Genomic DNA, 20,692 nt, shown 5'->3' on the forward strand with positions numbered 1-20,692 from the left:
TCTCCTACACTATTTGGGCTATACATCGATGAGGTGGCTGACTTCATTGTTCACGGTGGTGGGGACGGGGTAGACATCTCAGGTACCACAGTCCACATTATGCTATATGCATGATATTATTTTGGTCTTTGAGTCGCGGATGGGACTACAGCATCATTTCCATGCACGCGATGACTTTTGCACACAGAGGGGACTTACAGTGAACCTTGGGCATAGTCACAAGGGACGGGGGACGTAACGGGGGACGGGGATGGTAACGGACGGGGGACGGCCATAAGTAGGGAACGGGGATGGGGGAGGGAACGGCACTCAAAAAATACTTTTTTTAAAAGTTTTGCTACTCTACACCTATTCTACTTTGGAAGTACATCAAAATGAGGCTTGAGTGAGAGAGACTAGAGAGAGTAGATACACTCATAGAGTGTAGCTTGAGGCTTGAGGCTTGAAAGTTGAGAGAGTTGCTTGAACTTTGAAGTTTGAAGCCTTGAAGCCTTGAAAGTTGAAAACTTGAAGGGGTGTGTATGTGCTTGTAGCCTTGTAGCCTTGTTCTTATATAGATATTAGATAGGCAAGAGAGAGAGGCATGGGCCAAGCCTCAAGGCCCAAGGCCCCAAGCCTAAATGCCAAGGCAAGAGAGAGGCAAGGGCCAATCCTCAAGGGCTAAGCCTCAAGGGCCAGGCCTCAAGGCATCCCCAAATGGCCAAGCCAAACAGCCATAAACGGCTAGAAATGGCCAAGGCAAACGGCTAGAAACGGGAAAAAAAAATAGACAAACTGCGTGCAACGACTCCCTGCCGTCCCCCACAGTGCCGTCCCCATTCCTGCTGCCGTCCCCTTCCCTGTCCCTTGTGAGGGACGCCTCCAGGGGGACGCCCTTCTGTCCCCGTTGCTGATCTGCCCTGATTTGGCGTCCCTCCGTTCCAACCGTCCGTCCCTTCCGTCCCCTGTGACTAGGTCCTTGGGAAAACCAAGGTCATGATTTTCCACACCTCAGGGCTGGTTCGACGACAGGCCATCTTCACACTAGCAGGAGGACATGTAGAGGTGCTAGACTCATATGTGTACTTGGGGATTACATTTGCGACTCCGCCAGGAAGATTTACTATGGCACAGGCAGCCAGGGATAGACTCACACGAGGGTATGCAGCTCTGGCCATGCTAGAGAGACAGTGTCACCAGGCACACTTCCAGGAGCCCCGCACGAAGGGGTGGTTGTTTGACACACTAGTCACCCCTGCTTTGATGTATGCTGCGGCAGTATGGGCACCTGGGCTCGCCCTCCACATGGTCTCAGATAGAGAGGCCTCAGATTCTCATGCTCTCATGGATGATCCGCATCAAACCCTCCGTCCCACATGACATTGCCCGGGCGGAGTTTGCTTTACCTCCTATGCTAGTAGAGGCCCTCTTCCAGACGATCTGCTTCATACAGAGGATCAGAGATATGCCATCAGATCGACTCACATAGAGCTTTTGAGGCGTCCAGGCAGCTTAGAGAGTGGAGATAGGAGATCATGGTATTCACAGATGATACAGTGGCTCACTTAGCATGGTCTCAACATAGATCGCCTGCCACCTTTCCACTATGATATACATGCACCACACATCCAGCTCTCTCACAATGAGAGGAATAGAGTCCTTGGGCAGGATTTATGGCAGCGATACACTCAAGAGACTTGGATTACACCCAGTCAGCCTCTACCGCTGAAGATGCTATACTACAGAGATCAGTTTATGCATATCTCAGTGGATGGATTCATACAGAGACCTAGATACATGGATACATACATGCCACACAGGGTCAGAGTGGCCATTGTTCAGCTTAGAGTATCATCACATCAGCTTGAGATAGAGGCTAGTCGAGCATCACGCCTCCCCCGCACTGAGAGGAAATGCAAACTCTATCAGGAGGAGATAAAGAGCGAGGAGCACTTTGTATGTAGACGCAGAGCATACAGCACTGTCCGAGAGAGATACCCCACTTTCTTCAAGGAGCCCCACTCATTGCGCCAGATCATGGAGTCGGCAGACTAGCGCCGATTCGGGCAGTTCCTGATAGAGATACAGCGACAGACAGACACTACTATAGACATGGATGACACAGGGAGGTAGGCAGCAGTCCCAGATTACAGATTTCTTTCAGAGAGCTACGCCACCACCCCCACCACCACCACAACAGGGCGTCACACTTCAGTGCGCAGAGGATCTCCGAGCTTGACGGAGACAGAGAGCACCAGGCTACCAGACCCCCAGACTTCATTAGATAGAGATCACTCAGAGATCCGGTCTCGCCACCACCAGGAGAGGCTCACACATTTTCGATCAGATCTAGGGAGGATCCTACAGGAGGTCTATGCCCCTCCCCCATTGATGTACACCATCCTACACCCCCAGTATGGTACTGGATGGAGCTAGCTAGATTTGCATAGCATGATTGTATACCCGATGCATACAGCACTGCACATTGAGCCCCTAGTGATAGAGCTCCATCCATCCCTTGTTAGTTTTGATGGTCCACTCTCCCATCGATCCTTAGCTTTTCAGTTTTTAGCTTTTCAGCTTTGTACCTTGTACCTTTTTCTATTATCTGGATACCCAAAGGACATTGACAGTTGTATATTGTTTTGTCTCATAGGCCGACTTTGGCCTCTAGTAGACGTTAATAAAGCTCTTTCTCTCTCTCTCTCTCTCTCTCTCTCTCTCTCTCCCCTCAGACGACTCATCGATGATGGCCATCAGGCGAGCCACCCACATGGACGTCCATGTCACATGCCATGAGGATTGCTACAGGCCAGTAGAGCCACAAGACATGATTTGCAGATTATGCCACACAGAGGTGGAGACAGAGGAGCACCATATTTACTGATGCCCAATAATACTATGAGATTTGGGAGAGATTCCACTGCCTCTTCCGAGAGGGCTTTGGTCCACTCTCCAAGATTATGAACTTCCCAAACCAGAGGTGCCTTGGTATGTTTCTACTTGAGATGGGCAGACACCAGAGGATCCTCTCCGGCCTTTCGTGACAGGTGACTATCACCAGCTTCTTCAAAGACGGAGGGGACAGGAGCATCACTGATGCACCCGTTAGAGCCATCCCATTGAGATAGACTAAAGGAGTCACATAGGAGTGAGCAGCAGTACTACAGCGTGCCAAGTGCCCCCCCCCCCCCCCCGCTCCCCCCCCTCTACGGTAGACATCTGGTCTAGAGATCCAGAGCCAGGACATCCTAAAGCGGCACCAGACAACTTCCACTTAGCCATCTGGCTTGGTGGACCTAGGCGGCTTCTTGGCAGTTGCCCTTGATTTCCCCATGGCCGATGTTCTACACGGACCACTACTAGGGAGGGGTGCGAGCTCTGTACATTACCTCATCTATCACTTAGCTCTATCATTGTACCCAGCTGTTACCCTTTTACATTCAGTTCATTTCATTTTTGTACTATCTAGGATGAGATATATCAATGGAAACATTGTAACACTTTGGTCTCATAGGCCAATTTGACCTTTTGTAGACATTTAATATAACTTTCTTTTTCTTTCTTTCTTTCTTTTTGTGGTACCTATGTACAAACATTGGTATCAGTTGCTTGAAGCTGCAATCTCAATTTCTTTCTTTTTGTTTGTAGGCTTATCAAGAAATGCTGTCTAAGGTTGGGATTTCAAAAAAAGAGAGCAGTCGCAATGGTGTATTAAGGCATTGTGGTAAGCTTCTGACAAACTGCTTTTAATACTGGAACATCTGGGGTTTGTACTGAAGCTGTTTCATGTTGCGATCTTATCCATTTTTCTTATGCTTGCTTACATCATGCATAAGCGTGCATAGGTAAAGACCTTAGCGATGAAGGGTTTTGGCACCTTATCTATCTATGCTTTTCAATCTTAGGGAGTCAATTCTGAGACTTCACTGTTTTTTTTGTAGATAACTCACGGAAGAGGTCATTTGAAGCAACAGAAAGACGATTAGGAGATGATTTTCCAAAAACACTAGCACAGTATGTTCTGGGTTTTACTTATTGATTGCAAAAGCTCTTCTAGTATGTTGCGTCCGTTCCTTCACTTTGGTATTTTTTTCTGCTTTCATCGAAGAGGGAAGACCTAAAATCATATTCTCACCCAGGAGATGAGGTTGTGCAACTTAGCAACATGGGCATTTTGTTAGAGCTAAATGTTATAGCTCCAAGATAGAGCTATTTGTTCTTGTGTGCTCTTGAAGCTAGGTTGTTTGATGCAGAGCTCAGTGTTATAGCCCTATTATCAAGTGAATGAGGGCAAGTTGATCGTAATTTATGTGTGCCTTGACATTAGTGATCTTGTGTGTGTCATCATTTGCTAAACGGCTTGTGCAATTGTGGTTGAGGCGTCTATGCATGGAATGGAGGGGTCTAATTTTCACTAGTACTCAGAGAAGAGAGGGAGGCGGGGAAGGAGTACCTTCTTGAAGAGTTGGTTAAGCAGGCAGAGGATCTTGTGATATGGATCTGAGCTGAGCGTGAAGCACCCACACCCGCACCCTCCTGCTTGATGCACACCCCCCTCTTATTTCACTCCCACTCTGCACCTTTCAGCCTGTATTGCCAGTCAACCACGGCCCACCGCCCTGCACTTCCTACTTTTCCTCCATACACTTGTTTTAATTGGAGAACACAGAATCTTCAACCACTTTTGAACTTTTTGGAATGCTAGCTTCTTGATCGATTTTAGAGAATGCTGTGGTAGGATGGCTTGGAGCTTTGTGGAGGGCATAATTGCAGGGTGGCAGTGCGACACATCTCAGCTTTACTAGCCGTAAACATCCTTTTGGTTAGAGGATCTTTGTCAAGCTTTGTAATGGCCCAAAAGTCATAGCATCTGAGGTCAGGGCAGCCCTAGATGGAGATGCAAAGGGTAATGGCTAGGTGAATACCTGTAACAAATAGTTGGACACCATGAACATACGTTCTTCTTGTGCAACACAAAATAAAACAAAGCATTATCAGCCCACATATCAAATTGCCTAAGTCTAACTTAGGTGTTGACATTCTTTTTGCAGTTAAAATGTAAAGAAAACAAGGTAGCATCTGTCTGGCTTGGCAAATACGCACATGAATGCATACGTACATACATGCAAGCATACCTATGTAATTACCTACCTACCTAACTACCTACCTACATAAATCCATGCATGCATACATATTTACATAATTCAAGAGTACATAACAAAATTAAAAGTCATGCCTGCAAGGTTGTGGTGTTGGTCTAGTCTCTAGCTCAGCGGTGACAAATCAAGGTCACACAAATAAAATAAAAGTCCAAGCAAGCATCAGTGATGCATATGCACATGTAAACTTGGATAGCCACCCAACCGATCTCTTGTATTCTATAAACCACACTTTGCCATTGAGTATACTGTGTACATGGCTAGAGTGTTCAAATCCCATGGGTCCCACCTGGGAAGTCCAAAGGCAATCTTTATGGGCTATGCAAGAGATCCCTTCGTAATCCCACCATGTTCTAGATATCCATAATGGGCTTGCCTAAAGTCCAGACGCATGCCTGCAAGATTAATTTAGATAATCATGTCCCACATGATCCGAGAAATTAAGGGTTCATGACCTCCCCCCGGCTTCTAATCAGTTCCCCCCAACAGATAAGGCCTAGGTGAAAAGATGCTCTCCAAATCTCCCTTCTTCCAATGCTTTTTAAGGTCTTCACAGGCTTTCTAGCCTTGCTTTATCCCTTGGACCCTTCCGCCTTGCTTAAGGATCTTAGGGTATCATTTCTGAACTTGTGAGTTGGAGGAATGCATTACAAGTCCAAACAATAATGTATTACAAGGCCAACCAATAATGCACAAAAGTATCCGTGACACCTTGATCGTAAGCTTCTGATAGCATCTTCTACCAAATATTCAAATAGTCCATGGAAAGCAACCATTGAATCCACAAGGTCATCTATCACACCTCTTTGTACCTGACGAAAATACATGTCCAACTCTAGATCATGGAGAAATTTGATAATAAGCTTTCCCAAAGTTCGCTTTTTTTGGTCGTCAACATGATAAGTTTTTCTCCCAAACCTGTGGAGAAACCTTGTGACATGCATGGCAAATTCCATACATATCCACTCTCTTCTTCGTGATGATCATCTTGAAAGCATACGTGCTGTCGATGTTTTACAGCCTTACTTGCCTTAAAGAACAGATGCTTTTGACCGTAACGCATTCCCTGCAATGTCCACAATGAAAGATAAATTGTATATATAGCTTCTCAACCAAGTTTATTGCTCCAAAACAGTCCCAAGCAATCACATGATTCATGGTGGTAACAAAAGTTTTATTAAACGACAAAATTTATCAGACACATATCACTTGACATGCAAAATATCAAGTCAAAAAGTTCATTCACCAAGGAATGATACATGTTAGCCCATCGATTTGCCTCTATGAAACAATAGAAAATATGTACAAAGCTAGTCATAGCTTTCAACTGGTATCTAAGTCTTAGTATGCTGACACATGATCCTTGCTGCCACACCTAAAACACTTTCCATCACATACGTACTCATCATATTGTTGTTTGGACAGCCCCCAGGTTCTTGATGTTTGCTCCCTGGCTTAGTATCTTAGCTGTCCTCCGTGTCTTCTGCATCCTAGATGTACGCTTAGGTGGCTGTCCACCCTTTTTTTGATTAAAATCGACCTTGAATTTACCACCTAAGCGTACATCTTGGATGAAAACAAGTGCTTTCGCCGTGTCCATTGTGCCGTTGTAAGTTCTCAAACTTTACAAATCTGTCCTGTGACTTGGAACTCTTTAAGCCTCTTAACATGATTTGAGTCCTTCCGTGCATCTGCATCTCTATCGGGGTGACGTCGTCGAGGTGATGTGTTACAATGCCTCTTGTCTTGATCTCGAGTCTCACTCTCTGGATGAGCGGGATGCACTACCTGTGAGCAAATATGCCATGTTGGCTCATGTGGAGAATGAGTAGAAGAATATGCAGTCCTTTCTTTTTCCTTTTGAACATCTTGTCCCTAGAAGTACAACATCTGATCCTGTAGTAACACCCCCATGGCTAATGTAGGGTGGCTAATATAGGATGGGCATACCGGGTGGCTGCCACAAGAAATCTATGATAGCCTAAAGGCTTGGAAGGCCATGCAGCTAGGTATCCCCCTTGAGGATATCCCCAATCTGGGAGAGCTTGAAGCACGTCAAAGTGTCTTCAAGAGGACTCACAGTATTAGAGAGGAAGATACCAGTGGTGAGGTTGCAGGTGGTTCTAGCTCGGCACCTCGAGCCAAAAGAACTAGTCTTCCAGTGTTAAAGAAAGGACATGGATGCAAAAGGCTGCCATGAAAGAGGCAACGAGGGAGTTGATGAAGTTGTTTATTCAATGTCGATTATCCTTCCACATTGCCAAGTGAATCCAGATAAGATTGATATCATGAAGTGCAAGGAGATTCCCGACATTCCTCAAGAGGAGAGAGACATCTATTTTATGCTCTATGAGGAGATCATGGCTCTGGCTTGCACTACACGATCTTCTCGAGAGGCTAGTACTAGTGGTGCACCTGCACCTCTAGAGGATGAGGCATTTGAGGACTCGGCTACCGGCAGTGACCTTGAGAGTGAGGCTGCAGAGGCAGAAGATGTAGATGAGGATGAGCATGAGGAGTTGAGGATGCAGATAGTAGCTAGCAGTTGCCAGCATCATTTTATTTGGACATGTTAACTTTGGACATGTTATTTATTTTGATCTTGGATTTTGAGTCATGACTCATCACCCACGTGGTGATCCTTTTGATTTTTGTTTAGTCATCAGTGATCACCCATGTGATTTGTGATATCATCATATCTTACATGTATTTTGTTTTTATTGAAATGAATTCAATGTGGTCTCTTATAAGTTATGTCAACAGTTTTTTCTTTTGTATATTTCAAGTTAAAATTATACATGCTTTTTCTATTTTGTATGAAACCTTTTTGTACCCGTTTCTAGATGACTTGAATGACATTTTTATGCCTGACCTACATGTAACACAATGGCAAATGCAATGACATTCTTAGAAGTTAGAAGCTTGAACATGTTACATAGATACTAGAGAGTCGAGACTTGAGAGTTAAAACTTAAATCGCAATGCACATGTGACATGTGACATAGTACATACCTCTATGATGGTGTCATGACCTTGTGAAATTGGTGCAGCATAAGTGTGAGCATGGTGGTCGGTGAGCAAGTTATATATTTAAATGTTCATACTTGGGTGGCCGGACAAAAAGTAAACACGTGTGGACAACCCCAAGTGTGAAGGGGACAAAGGAATTAAAATTTAAAGGTTTTATAACCTTTGGTGAGGTTTTATAACCTTGAGTGGGCCCTAGGCTATTTATGGGGGCTACTCTACTCTTGGAGGACACGCTTTTCTCTCTCATGCTTTTTGGGAAAGTGTGCTAGCGGCCAACGCAGAGTTCTGGTTTTCTGGGAAAAACAGCTACAAGTGGCTGCGCTTCAGGCTTACTCTTGCTTTTTGGAGAAAACAGGTGCAGGCGGGTCTGTACAGCTGGATAACCTGGGCTCTTTGGAAGAACTGCAGGTGGGCTATGCTACAGAAGCTACAGGCGCAGCTGAATAGCTCCTTAGGCATGCTTTTTGGAGATTAAAGGGCTAGCTGCTGTGCTTTGCTACAGAACAGAGACACAGGCCTCCTTTCTCTCTCTCTCTCTCTCTCTCTCTTTAGCTCTTGGAGGACAAGTTGGCTGCTGTGTGGCTGAATATTCAGGCACCTACAGGATCTTCTTCTTCTTCTTCTCTCTCCTTTGCTTTTGGCAAGAAGCTGGCTGTCAGCTGAGAAGCGTGGACTGTAGGAGGGGAACACAAGGCTGGACAGCAGGTTCTCTCACAGGTTTTCTCTCTCCCGGCTGCAAGACAAGAGGGTAGGACTAAATGGGGCTTTTCCTCGCGTCTCTTCTGTCTTGTGAAAAGCGACACAAGGACTGTAAGTTTCTCTCTCTCTTTGTGAGTAGGTGGGACTGCAGGAGGTGTCATATTGAGTCTCTATTTTCACTGGCTCGTGACTGTTCCGGAGTTGTTCTCTCTGGCCCTTTGTGAGAGGAAGGGTTTGGCAGTTCAGAGGGTGGAAACAAGGCAAGATTGTGGACTGATTTGGAAGAGTTTGTGGACTGTTTTTATGGCTGAGTTTGTGGCTATGTGCATGGTTCAATCAGATGCATATTCAAGGCCTCATTGATGCATTGACTTAGCAGATTAGAGGAGATAATAGTGTGGTGTTCTTGGCACACAAAGCTGCGTGTAACCTCTATGCTAAGAGGTCCAGAGGATTGGCAGATTGGACTTTGCAGACATACGAGCCATGAATGGCCATGTTGTAATCATTTAAACTTTTCCATTGAAATTGAATAAAGAAATACCGAAAGGGGCGCCAAGCTTTGGGGCCAACAGGTGTCGTTCTCTTTCTTGTGTTGGAGCACTCTAGCTCCCATATAAGTGTTTTATTGGCTGGACTACAATTGGATTGGGTGATTGCTAGTCTACCGCACTTTGGTTTTTACTAGAGACCGGTTTCAAGGTTCTGTTGCCGTGACCATCATCAACTTTCTTAAGATCAACTTTCTTAAGGGGGTGAGCTCGTGGTTGTCTCGAGGAAAGCCATTGCTGAAAATTTCAGCAAGATGTTAGATTTTGAAGATGATTATGATTATGATGATGAGGAAGAGCAGGAGACCACTCCTGAGAGGACTGAATTTGAGGATGTACTTGCAGGAGAACAGGCTGCAGAAGATGCACATTATGAGGATGTAACGCATCCAGAAGACATGCCAAGTAAAGAGGAAGATTATGCCCAATTCAAAGCTCGTTTGGCAGGGGCAGTGGATGTGCTTATGCAGCTCATGCGAAGTGAGAAGTTTGCTGAATTTATGAGAGCCCCATCAGAGCCTAAGAAGAAGAAGAAGAAGAAGAAGAAGAAGAAGGAGGTGCGTTCTAGGAACCCACCTCAAGGCAATAATGGTGCCTTACCACAGGATCTTGCTTTTGGACAGCTTCCTAACATGCAGAACACTTATGGTGCAAACCCATAGAGTTCCTTTTTCGGACAACCGTCTATTCCACAACAATCTATGCGTCCAGGCTATTTTGGCAGTGGTTCTGTGTTCCAATCTATGATTGGGGGTTACCCTCGGGGAGGCATGGGAATGCAAGGGAATTTTGGAGCTAATTTTCAGCCTGGTATGCAAGGCAATATGTATGGTGGTATGTAGTCCGGAATGCAAGGGAATATGTATGGGGGCATGCAGCCCGTAATGCAAGGAAACATGTATGGGGGCATGCAGCCCAGTATGCATAGTGGTATGTTTGGAAACATGGGAGGATCAGCAGGATTGCATTGTTTGGAAACTGGTAATGTTGACCCTATGATGGGCATGAATGCAGGGGGTAGCAATCTTGTGAGGCCACTTCCTTACGATAATCTAACGCCTATGGGTAAGGCGAAGGATTATAAGGAAGGGGGAGTTGTAGTAAAATTTGACACATTCAGTGGGGCCAAAGACATGCTCAAGGCACTTACCTTTTTACAGCAGTTTGATGCAGCTTTTTCATATGGAAATTACACGGAATCCTCGAAAGTGAGAAAAGCTGCGACTTTTCTCAAGGGTAATGCATTGCAGTGGTGGTCCACTCTTCTTTTGCAGGGCATAGCACCATCTACTTGGGCAGAGTTTAAACAGGTGTTCTCTTCCGTGTGGCTCACATCTACGTTTGAGGTAGAGTTTAAACAGGTGTTCTCTTCCGTGTGGCTCACATCTACGTTTGAGGTAGAGTTTAAACAGGTGTTCTCTTCCGTGTGGCTCACATCTACATTTGAGGTGGATGTAATGATTGCATGGCATAAGTTGGATGCAACAAGAAGTTTTGGGAAGCTTTACTCTCAGTTACTTCTTATCGTGCAGTGCCATTGTCAAAGCACGTTGAGAAGTATTGTTGTGGGTTGCCCAAGGAAGTGCGTGACTATTGCATAAAGACTCGAGTAACAAATATGTCGCAGATGATAGAGAATGCCATGACGGCAAATGCGTTACTCACTGGAGTTTCAAGTAGATTTAAGGGTAGCAAAAGCAATGGCAATGGCAAGAAGAACTGAGAAGTCAGGGCATGCATCGCGTGATGCAACAATGCCTGCAGAGAAGCGGCGTAAGAAGTTACCAATGCCCAAGAGAACTCTTGAGGAGAGACAAGCTTTGATGGATGTGAAGAAATGCTTTTTCTGTACCGAAGAGGGACATATGTCTTTCAATTGTCGCAAGCGTAAGTCCCACGAGGACTTTGACACTAAAGGGAGCCCAAGTCTAAGAAAGCAAAGCCTTCTGCAGGGTTAGTTCCTAATCTTGTTGGGGAACAACCATGTGGTGAGGAGACTAAGTTGTGCAGGGCATGGGGCAAAATTAGAGATCAGAATGCTTTGATTTTCTTTGACACAGGTGCTAGAGCCAACTTTATCTTACCAGATTTGGCTGGCAGATTGGGGATCCGTGCAGAGGAGATGAGGCTTTTGTATGAGGCTAATATGGCTTGTCCTGGGTATGCAGAACCCGTTACCCTATTATTGGGAAGCTGAGGCTTCATGTGCAAGGTTATGTGGACAGGGAGGAATTCTATATCATGCCACTTGATGGGTGTGATGTTTTGTTGGGTATGCCATGGTGTCATAGAGTGATACGTATAACAAGAAGATTACTTTGACTCATAGAGGGAAAGAGCATATTTTGGATGTAAAGCTTAAAGGGAAATCTGTTCCTATTGTATCGGATTCAGTCATTTCATCAGTAATGAAAAAGCATCTTTCCGCGTACTTGGTTTTTGTAAAGGATGCAAAAGATGATGAATCTCAATCTAATTTGTCTATATGTTAGATAAAGACAGGACTGATTTTCTACGTGAGTACCAAGATTGCTTTTCCGAGTCATTGCCAAGAGAACCTCCTCCGGAAAGGCCAGAAGATCATGCTATTGATCTTATTCCGCGGAGTACCCCACCAAATAGACCGTCGTACCGTATTAGTGCAGCCCAACAAGAGGAAATTATGAGCCAGGTACAAGAATTGTTGAAAAAGGGGTTGATTCAACCTAGCTCATCACCCTTTTGCTCACTTGTGCTCTTAGTGCAAAAGAAAGATAGTTCTTGGCGCATGTGTATAGATTACAGGGCGCTAAACAAGAACACCATCAAGAATCGATTCCCTATTCTGAGGATCGATGACATATTGGACCGCTTGTAAGGTTCCACAATCTTTAGTCGGATAGACTTAAAAAGTGGGTATCATCAGATACGCATTAGACTTGAGGATGTGCATAAGACAACATTTCGGACCACCTTTGGGCTATATGAGTTCTTGGTCATACTCTTTGGCTTGACAAATGCTCCCGCCACCTTTAACAAGATGATGGATAGGATTTTCCGGCCTCATAGAGCGTTTGTGGGCACATTCTTTGATGACATGATTGTGCATTCACGCTCAGAAGAGGAGCATGGGAAGCATTTGGCCACCGTGTTTGAAGAACTTCGGAAGCACAGGTTGGTCATAAATGGCAAGAAGAGTGAGTTCTTCTTGGAAGAAATACACTTCTTGGGGCATATCGGGTCTAAAGATGGAGTCCGTATGGATATTTCGAAGGTGGAAGCAATTCTCAATTGGCTAGATTTGAGGATTGTGCATGATGTACGCATCTTTTTGGAATTGTGCTCCTATTACAGGCGGTACATACGGTATTTTGCTGAGACTGCTTCGCCCCTTCATGCTTTAATAAAGAAGGGAACTCCGTTTCGATGGGCTAATCGAGAAATTGCAGCCTTTAAAAAGCTTAAAGAAAAGCTTATTCGGATCTCGTATTGATACTACCGGATCTCCGAAAAGCTTTTGTTGTCCAATGGGATGCATGTGGGAACAACATTGGGGCAGTTCTCGTGCAGGAAGGACATGTGATAGCCTATGAGAGTCGTATATTACAGAATGCCGAGAAGCATTTACAGGTCGATGAGAAAGAGATGTTGGCTGTAATTCATGCTCTTTCTACATGGAAACACTATTTGCTTGGGGCTGATTTCACTGTGCAGACAGATCATCAGACTTTGCGTTATTTCCTCACGCAAACTAAACTTTCTGAGAAGCATATGAGATGGGCCAACTTTTTGTCTATTTTCCACTTTTAGATTGTACATGTGGAAGGCAAAAAGAATGTCGCAGATGCTTTGTCATGCAAGCCACAGGTCTTTGTAGTTTCACTTGCTGTACATTTCACTTTTAGTTGGATCCCATGGCTGATATCTTACTGTATTGGGTAGCCTTTGTTATCACTGATCAGTGTGGTTCCGCTTTGTATGTCTTGCTGTATCACCAAAATGCAGAGGGGGGTATGTCATGACCTTGTGAAATTGGTGCAGCATAAGTGTGAGCATGGTGGTTAGTGAGCAAGTTATATATTTAAATGTTCATACTTGGGTGGCCGGACAAAAAGGAAACATGTGTGAACAACCTCAAGTGTGAAAGGGACAAAGGAATTAAAATTTAATAGGTTTTATAACCTTTGGTGAGGTTTTATAACCTTGAGTGGCCCCTAGGCTATTTAAGGGGCTACTCTACTTTTGGAGGACACGCCTTTCTCTTTCATGCTTTTTGGGAAAGTGTGCTGGCGGCCAGCGTGGAGTTCTAGTTTTCTGGGAAGAACAGCCACAGGCGGGCTGCGCTTCAGGCTTACTCTTGCTTTTTGGAGAAAACAGGTGCAGGCGGGTCTGCACAGCTGGATAACCTGGGCTCTTTGGAAGAACTGCAGGTGGGCTATGCTACAGAAGCCACAGGTGCAGTTGAATAGCTCCTTAGGCATGCTTTTTGGAGATTAAAGGGCTGGTTGCTGTGCTATGTTGTGCTATAGAACAGAGACACATGCCTCCTTTCTCTCTCTCTCTTTAGGTCTTGGAGGACAAGTTGGCTGCTGTGTGGCTGCATATTCAGGCACCTACAGGATCTTCTTCTTCTTCTTTCTCCTTTGCTTTTGGCAAGAAGTTGACTGTCAGCTGAGAAGCGTGGACTGTAGGGGAGGGGAACACAAGGCTCGATAGCAGGTTCTCTCACAGGTTTTCTCTCTCCCGGCTGCAAGACAAGAGGGCAAGACTGAACGGGGCTTTCCTCGCGTCTCTTCTCTCTTGTGAAAAGCGACACAAGGGCTGTAAGTTTCTCTCTCTCTTTGTGAGCAGGTGGGACTGCAGGAGGTGTCATATTGAGAGTCTCTTTTCACTGGCTCGTGACTGTTCCGGAGTTATTCTCTCTGGCCCTTTGTGAGAGGAAGGGTTTGGCAGTTCAGAGGGTGGAAACAAGGCAAGATTGTGGACCGATTTGGAAGAGTTTGTGGACTGTTTTCATGGCTGAGTTTGCATGGTTCAGTCAGATGCATATTCAAGGCCTCATGGATGCACTGACTTAGCAGATTAGAGGAGATAACAGTGTGGTGTTCTTGGGACACAATGTAACCTCTATGCTAAGAGGTCCAGAGGATTGGCAGATTGGACTTGCAGACATACGAGCCATGAATGGCCATGTAATCATTTAAACTTTTCCATTGAAATTGAATGAAGAAATACCGAAAGGGGCGCCAAGCTTTGGGGCCAACAGGTGTCGTTCTCTTTCTTGTGTTGGAGCACTCTAGCTCCCATATAAGTGTTTTATTGGCTGGACTACAATTGGATTGGGTGAGTGCTAGTCTACCGCACTTTGGTTTTTACCAGAGACCGGTTTCAGATGGCTTGCCGGATGTGACGATGGATAAAGTCCCCCGATGTTTTTTGCCCGGCCTTTCCGGTATCCACGACGCGTAAGAAGTATGTGCCGAGAGCGCATGAAACAAGGATATTCATGATACCCCTCTTCTTCTGATCACTCCATCCATCGGAGAGGATAGAGCAACCATGCTTCGCGCATCCTTCCCGCACGGGTGTGAGTTTGTCGTTGATCCTTTGCCTCTCGTCTCATCAAGCGTGGTGGTGCGCATGTCATGGTAGGTGATATCGTCAATTTTGTCGTGTGCTCAAAACCCAAAAACCAAGATGATGCCTGTGTAGCAATCAAAGTGAAAGCAAGAGGCTTATCGACCTCAATATCATGCCACAAATACTATCTGTACAGTGCTGATGTCAGTGGCAGAAAACTGTCAAGGATGACATCAGCGGTGAACTGGCTGCAGATGACATCAGCCCATAGGTCATAAAACAGATGAGATCAGCAACAGGCCATACAGGTGAGATGACAGGTCTGTCCAAGCAGGCGATGTTTACGTCAGCAAGTTGCAGGCGGTTTCGTACAGTCGTATAGGCATTGGCAGATTTTGGTTGTACAGGTGATGATGCTGGCTGTGCCTTGGCAGTACAGAGACAGTGCTGACTCCTGGTCATGCAGATGATGAAGATGGTGGAGAAATGGCGGCAACTCTTTCTGTGCAGTTGCCATGGCGAGAAAGAGATCGTCACCTTGACATGTGCATAGAAATTCCCATGCCATTCTTATCTACGGTGAGGGGCTTGCGTTTCCACACTTTTATTAAAAGCCTTAGTAAGTTTTTAATGTTGCTTTTCCCACTTATGAAAACCCACGCTTATGAGAGTTCCCAAACATATATTATACTTGGCCTTTGGCTTGTCCTGATTGCCCACACTTGTGAAAGCTTTTGCTCACGAGCCCTTTTTATTGATTATCCACCCTTGTTTTAATGTATGTGTACATGCACATGCCATTATTAGTAAAACATAAACCATGATGCTATAAAGTGTGTACTTATCACTTGCAAAACCCGCAAGGCTACTACTTTAGGCCCAAACAGTGTGCACATACGTGTCCACAAGGGTGCTTAGGGGTGCCTAGGTGTCCTTGGCTCCATCGACAATCACAAGAGCTGGACTTGCGCACCTCTGTTTGCCATCGGCTGCATGTCTGTTTGCTGCCCGTGTGTCGAGCCGGTTGCACCACTGCCTTGCAACCAAACCTTGCGGACCTTGTGATAGCCCGGTCGGCTGAGTTGGGCTGAGCTGGTTGCTCAGCCAGCCGGGTGGACTGCTGGGGGGCAAAGTCCCTGGCTGAGCCGCTGGCCACCGGGTGGAGCTTTGTCGCTCCTTGGCTTACCCACTGGCGTGCCAATTTGCCAATTGCAAATACATCAATTTTTGTACATTGCCTTGAAATATTGTATGAATAAAAACATTAAAAAGACAATACCTGTGTGCCTCTGTAGCCTGACTGCTATGTGCCTCTCGCAGGACATCACCATTAGCATTTGGTCTCTGCATGTCCACTAAACCTACCTTTGCTTCAACGTCATGGCTCTCTTTCTCAATGTTTCGCCTTTGTTACTGATACTCAGCTAATCTATAGTGCCTAGCACAGTTCTTAACATGGACCGACCTTCATCCAATACCTACAATATGGCCAGATTCAGCGGCAATGGCTTCTTGACATGGTGGACAAAGATGCAGCTATTGCTTATGATGGGGCAACTGCTGTCATTGGGCTGAGCCTTCATCTTGATCTAAAAAAGTATGCAACAGAGGTATGGGAAAAAATGGAACGCTTGCTTGGAAATAAAATTGTGAATTCAAAAGTATTCTTAAAGCAAAAATTCTTTGATTTAAAGATGAATGAAAGTGATGACCTCAGTGAAACATTTAGGCAATATTGGGTCTGTCACTCAACAACTCTGCAGTCTTGGGGTGGTGTTTAAAGGTGATGACAAAGTTGCCATGCTTCTCAAGAGCATACAAAAGGTATCACGCTTTTCCCAACTCCTAATTGTTCTCTGGTTCGCCAAAGATATTGAAGACCTAAACAGGGTTAGGGTTAGGGTTTACAGAAAGAAAACAAGCATAGAAAACCAGCAGGGAGTGAACACGACTGATGTAGATGTCTCAATCATAGAAAAATGTGAAGTACAAGCCACATAATAGTGACCCCTAAAGGATAAGTGTTCACATGACCGGCCATAAATGTGCCGGGTGGACCAAAACACTTATAAACTGCATATAAGTGAAAATGAACTAAACTGGGGGAAAAAACCTCCACTAACTGAAGTAAAAAGTGCCCCAGTAACCTACTGATGATCACTAGCACTCCTCTGGGTGCATACACAGCATAAAACCCAACAAACCCCCCTGGAGTGATATGTGATCACTGTACATCATCCACCAAAAGGAAACAAATTCAAAGCATTGCGGAATGCTTCAAATTTCGGACGTGGTAATGCCTTGGTGAAGATGTCTGCCACATTCTGATCTGTAGGACAGTAGATCAGACTGATATCTCCTGCCTGGAGTCTCTCCCGAACAAAATGATAGTGAATCTCAATGTGTTTCGTGCGAGCATGAAACACAGGATTCCTGGCCACAGCAATGGCACTCTGACTATCAATATAGATAGGTGTAGGCTCCTCCACTGAAATATCCATATCAGTCATAAGACGACGCAGCCAAACACACTCAACAGTAGTAGTGTAGGCTGCTCTGTACTCTGCCTCACAAGATGAAGTGGCCACCGTGGTCTGTTTCTTGCTTAGCCAAGAAATGCATGAAGCGCCAAGGAAGAAACAATTCCCACTAGTGGAATGTCTGGTATCAAAATCACCAGCCCAATCTGAATCACTGTAAGCATGTAACTGCATGTCACCCCCCTCAGGATAAAGCAACCCAAGTGACAAGGTACCCTGCAAATAACGGAATACACGCTTCACAGCTTGCCAATGTGACAACCGCGGGCTGTGCATGAATCTGCTCAACTGAGAGACTGCATACTGAATATCTGGCCTTGTATTACACAAGTAAATGAGGCACCCAACAGCCTGAGCATATGTAGTGGCATCAAAGGAAACACTGTCATCTTGTAGTGACAGTTTCATCCCAGGCTCCATAGGAGTACTAATAGGCTTGCAATCCTGAAATTTAAACTTCTCCAGAAGTTTAGCAACATAACGTGATTGCAACAACCCAATGCCTCTGTTATCCTGCACAAACTGTATGCCCAAATAGTAATGTACAAGGCCCAAGTCAGACATGTCAAATGTCTGTTGCAGTATCTCTTTAAATGCTGCAATTTTGTCATCATTTGATCCCATGAGCAAGAGATCATCCACATAAAGACTGATGACCAGCAGATCTGTCTCTTCTTTCTTCACATACAAAGTGGTCTCTGATGGACTGTTCACAAATCCCTGAGTGAGTAGAAAAGCATCTATTTTTGCATACCAAGCTCGTGGAGCTTGTTTCAAACCATACAAGGCCTTTTTCAGCCTGCATACTTTCCCCTCATGACCATGTTCTGCAAATCCCATGGGCTGAAATACATAAACTTCCTCCTCGAGGTCCCCATGTAGGAATGCAGTCTTTATGTCCAACTGGTGAACAACCCAACCACGATGTGCAGCCAATGCAATGACACACCTAAGTGTCGACATACGGGATGTAGGAGCAAATGTCTCCTCATAATCAATGCCCTTCTTCTGTGCATAGCCCTTTGCAACTAGACGGGCTTTGTACCTGTCAATGGATCCATCTGCATGTCTTTTCAACTTGTAGACCCATTTAGTACCAATGGCTTTCTTGCCTTTGGGCAGATCAACCAAATCCCATGTTTGATTCTTTTTAATAGAATCAATCTCATCCTGCATGGCTTTGTTCCAATGCACATTATCTCGTGCATCCACAAATGAATCAGGCTCATCATCATCCTGTAAACTGGCTGCCATAACCAGATTCAAATCCATGATGTGTGCATGCTCATTGGTCCTTGTCTCCCTACGAGTACGACCAGCAAGAGGACCCTCTAAATGGCTGTCCTGTAGTGTCCTCAAATACCATCTAGGTATATGTCTGACCTGTGGTGCCTGCTGTCCCATATTTGGTTCAGCTTCTGGCTCATTTGGCTGCTGAATTTCTGCACCACCTACATCATTTGCTGGCTGTCCAGTACCCTCATGAGTTGGATCACCAACTGTGGAATGAAACTCCATGGGTAGAAGACCTTCAAATACATCATTTTCAGCCTGATTTTTCTCATAACCAGCCATGGATAATTCTGATTTTTCATCAAAAATCACATCCCGACTGATAAATATCTTCCTGGATAGTGGGTCATATAACCTGTAGCCCTTGCTCTCACGGCTATGCCCAACAAAAATGCATTTTGTGGCTTTATCATCAAGCTTCCTCCTCAACTCTTTGGGTATGTGTGCATATGCAAGGCACCCAAAGATACGAAAATGCGATACAGAAGGCTTGCGGCCATGCCAAGCCTCAAAAGGAGTAATAGAAACCAATGCCTTTGTGGGACATCGATTCAAAATATGACAAGCACACATTACTGCTTCCACCCAAAAGATATGTGGTAGTCTTTTTGCCTTTAGCATACATCTGGCCATCTCCATGAGTGACCGATTTTTCCTTTCTGCAACCCCATTCTGCTGTGGAGTGTAAGGAGTAGTATACTGATGTTTTATACCTCTACTCCCAAGAAAAGAATTCAGCACATGTGACATATATTCCCCCCCTCGGTCAGAACGGAGAGTCTTCACCTTGCATCCAGACTCTGTCTCAGCAAGTGCTACAAAGGCCAAAAATGCATCATATACCTGTGATTTCTGTGTCAAAGGATAGACCCAGCATATACGAGAGAAGTCATCAATAAATGTTGCAAAATAAAAGCAACCACCTAATGACTTCGTCTGCATGGGACCACAAAGATCACTGTGTATAAGTTGCAACTTTGCAGTTGCTCTTAGAGCCTGATCACGTGGGAAGGAAAACCTGTGCATTTTTCCCAAAATACATCCTTCACAAATGTGATCTGGAGGCTTCTCCATGAGAGGTAGATCTGTAAACATATTATGTCGCTGCATAAGCATAAGACTACCAAAATTTACATGCCCCATGCGAGCATGCCATAACTCCGCATCAACCATAGCTGGAGTAAGAGTGAATGCATGATAAGCAGATTGATCCACTGGCTGAAATGCATCCAACTCATAAAGTCCATGACATAATGTACCAGTAAGCATCAAGGTCAAGGCATTTGCTTTGTCTCTGACCATGCATTTATCATCATCAAAGTGGACTTGCATTCCACAATGTGCTAAAGAAGAAATGGACAACAAATTCTTCTTTATCCCTGGTACATATAAGGCATCTGTAAGGCGGAGAATGGAGCCACCAATGGCTGTAAGCTGAATCTCCCCAATGCCACACACTGGATATGAAGCATTGTTGGCACACTGAACAGTTTTGCCAACAGGGGCAGGGCCAACATGACTAAACAAATCCCTGCGAGATGTGATATGCTTTGAGGCACCACTATCAAAATACCAAGTACATGCATGCTCTGTCAAACTGAGTGCCTGAGTAGACCAAGAGGCATCATAGCTGCATGTAAAAAAACAGTAATCTCTGTCCTCAACAAAAGAAGCAGTCTCTGGAGGAGCTTTAGGAGCATCATTAACAGACATCCCAGCTTCCTTTGCCTTCTCTTTGGCAATCCTCTTCCTACATTCCGTGATGTAGTGACCTGGCTTCTTACAGTAATGACATTTTCCCTTCTTCTTGGGCTGTCCATCACTTTTCTTGGTATCCTGTGAAGAACCACCATCACCTGAATTTTGATTTGCACTCTTT

The 20,692-nt window shown here is 45.0% G+C and overlaps 1 protein-coding gene across 12 annotated transcripts in view; it reads left to right on the forward strand.

Moving 5' to 3' along the window:
- The window catches only part of LOC147622790 (protein CHROMATIN REMODELING 4-like), a 137,502-nt gene that overhangs the window by 25,087 nt on the left and 91,723 nt on the right, over window positions 1-20,692 (forward strand). For all 12 annotated transcript variants that reach the window (XM_086822417.1, XM_086822420.1, XM_086822422.1 and 9 more), the window contains exons 2-3: window positions 3,631-3,706; window positions 3,924-3,996. In XM_086822417.1, the coding sequence (XP_086678543.1) occupies window positions 3,643-3,706; window positions 3,924-3,996 (137 nt within the window). In that variant the 5' untranslated portion in view covers window positions 3,631-3,642. The remainder of the gene's footprint in view (window positions 1-3,630; window positions 3,707-3,923; window positions 3,997-20,692) is intronic.

The sequence above is a fragment of the Cibotium barometz genome, chromosome 28 (assembly GCF_041138505.1).
Source record: "Cibotium barometz isolate CiBa-2024 chromosome 28, ASM4113850v1, whole genome shotgun sequence".
Classification (NCBI taxonomy): domain Eukaryota; kingdom Viridiplantae; phylum Streptophyta; class Polypodiopsida; order Cyatheales; family Cibotiaceae; genus Cibotium; species Cibotium barometz.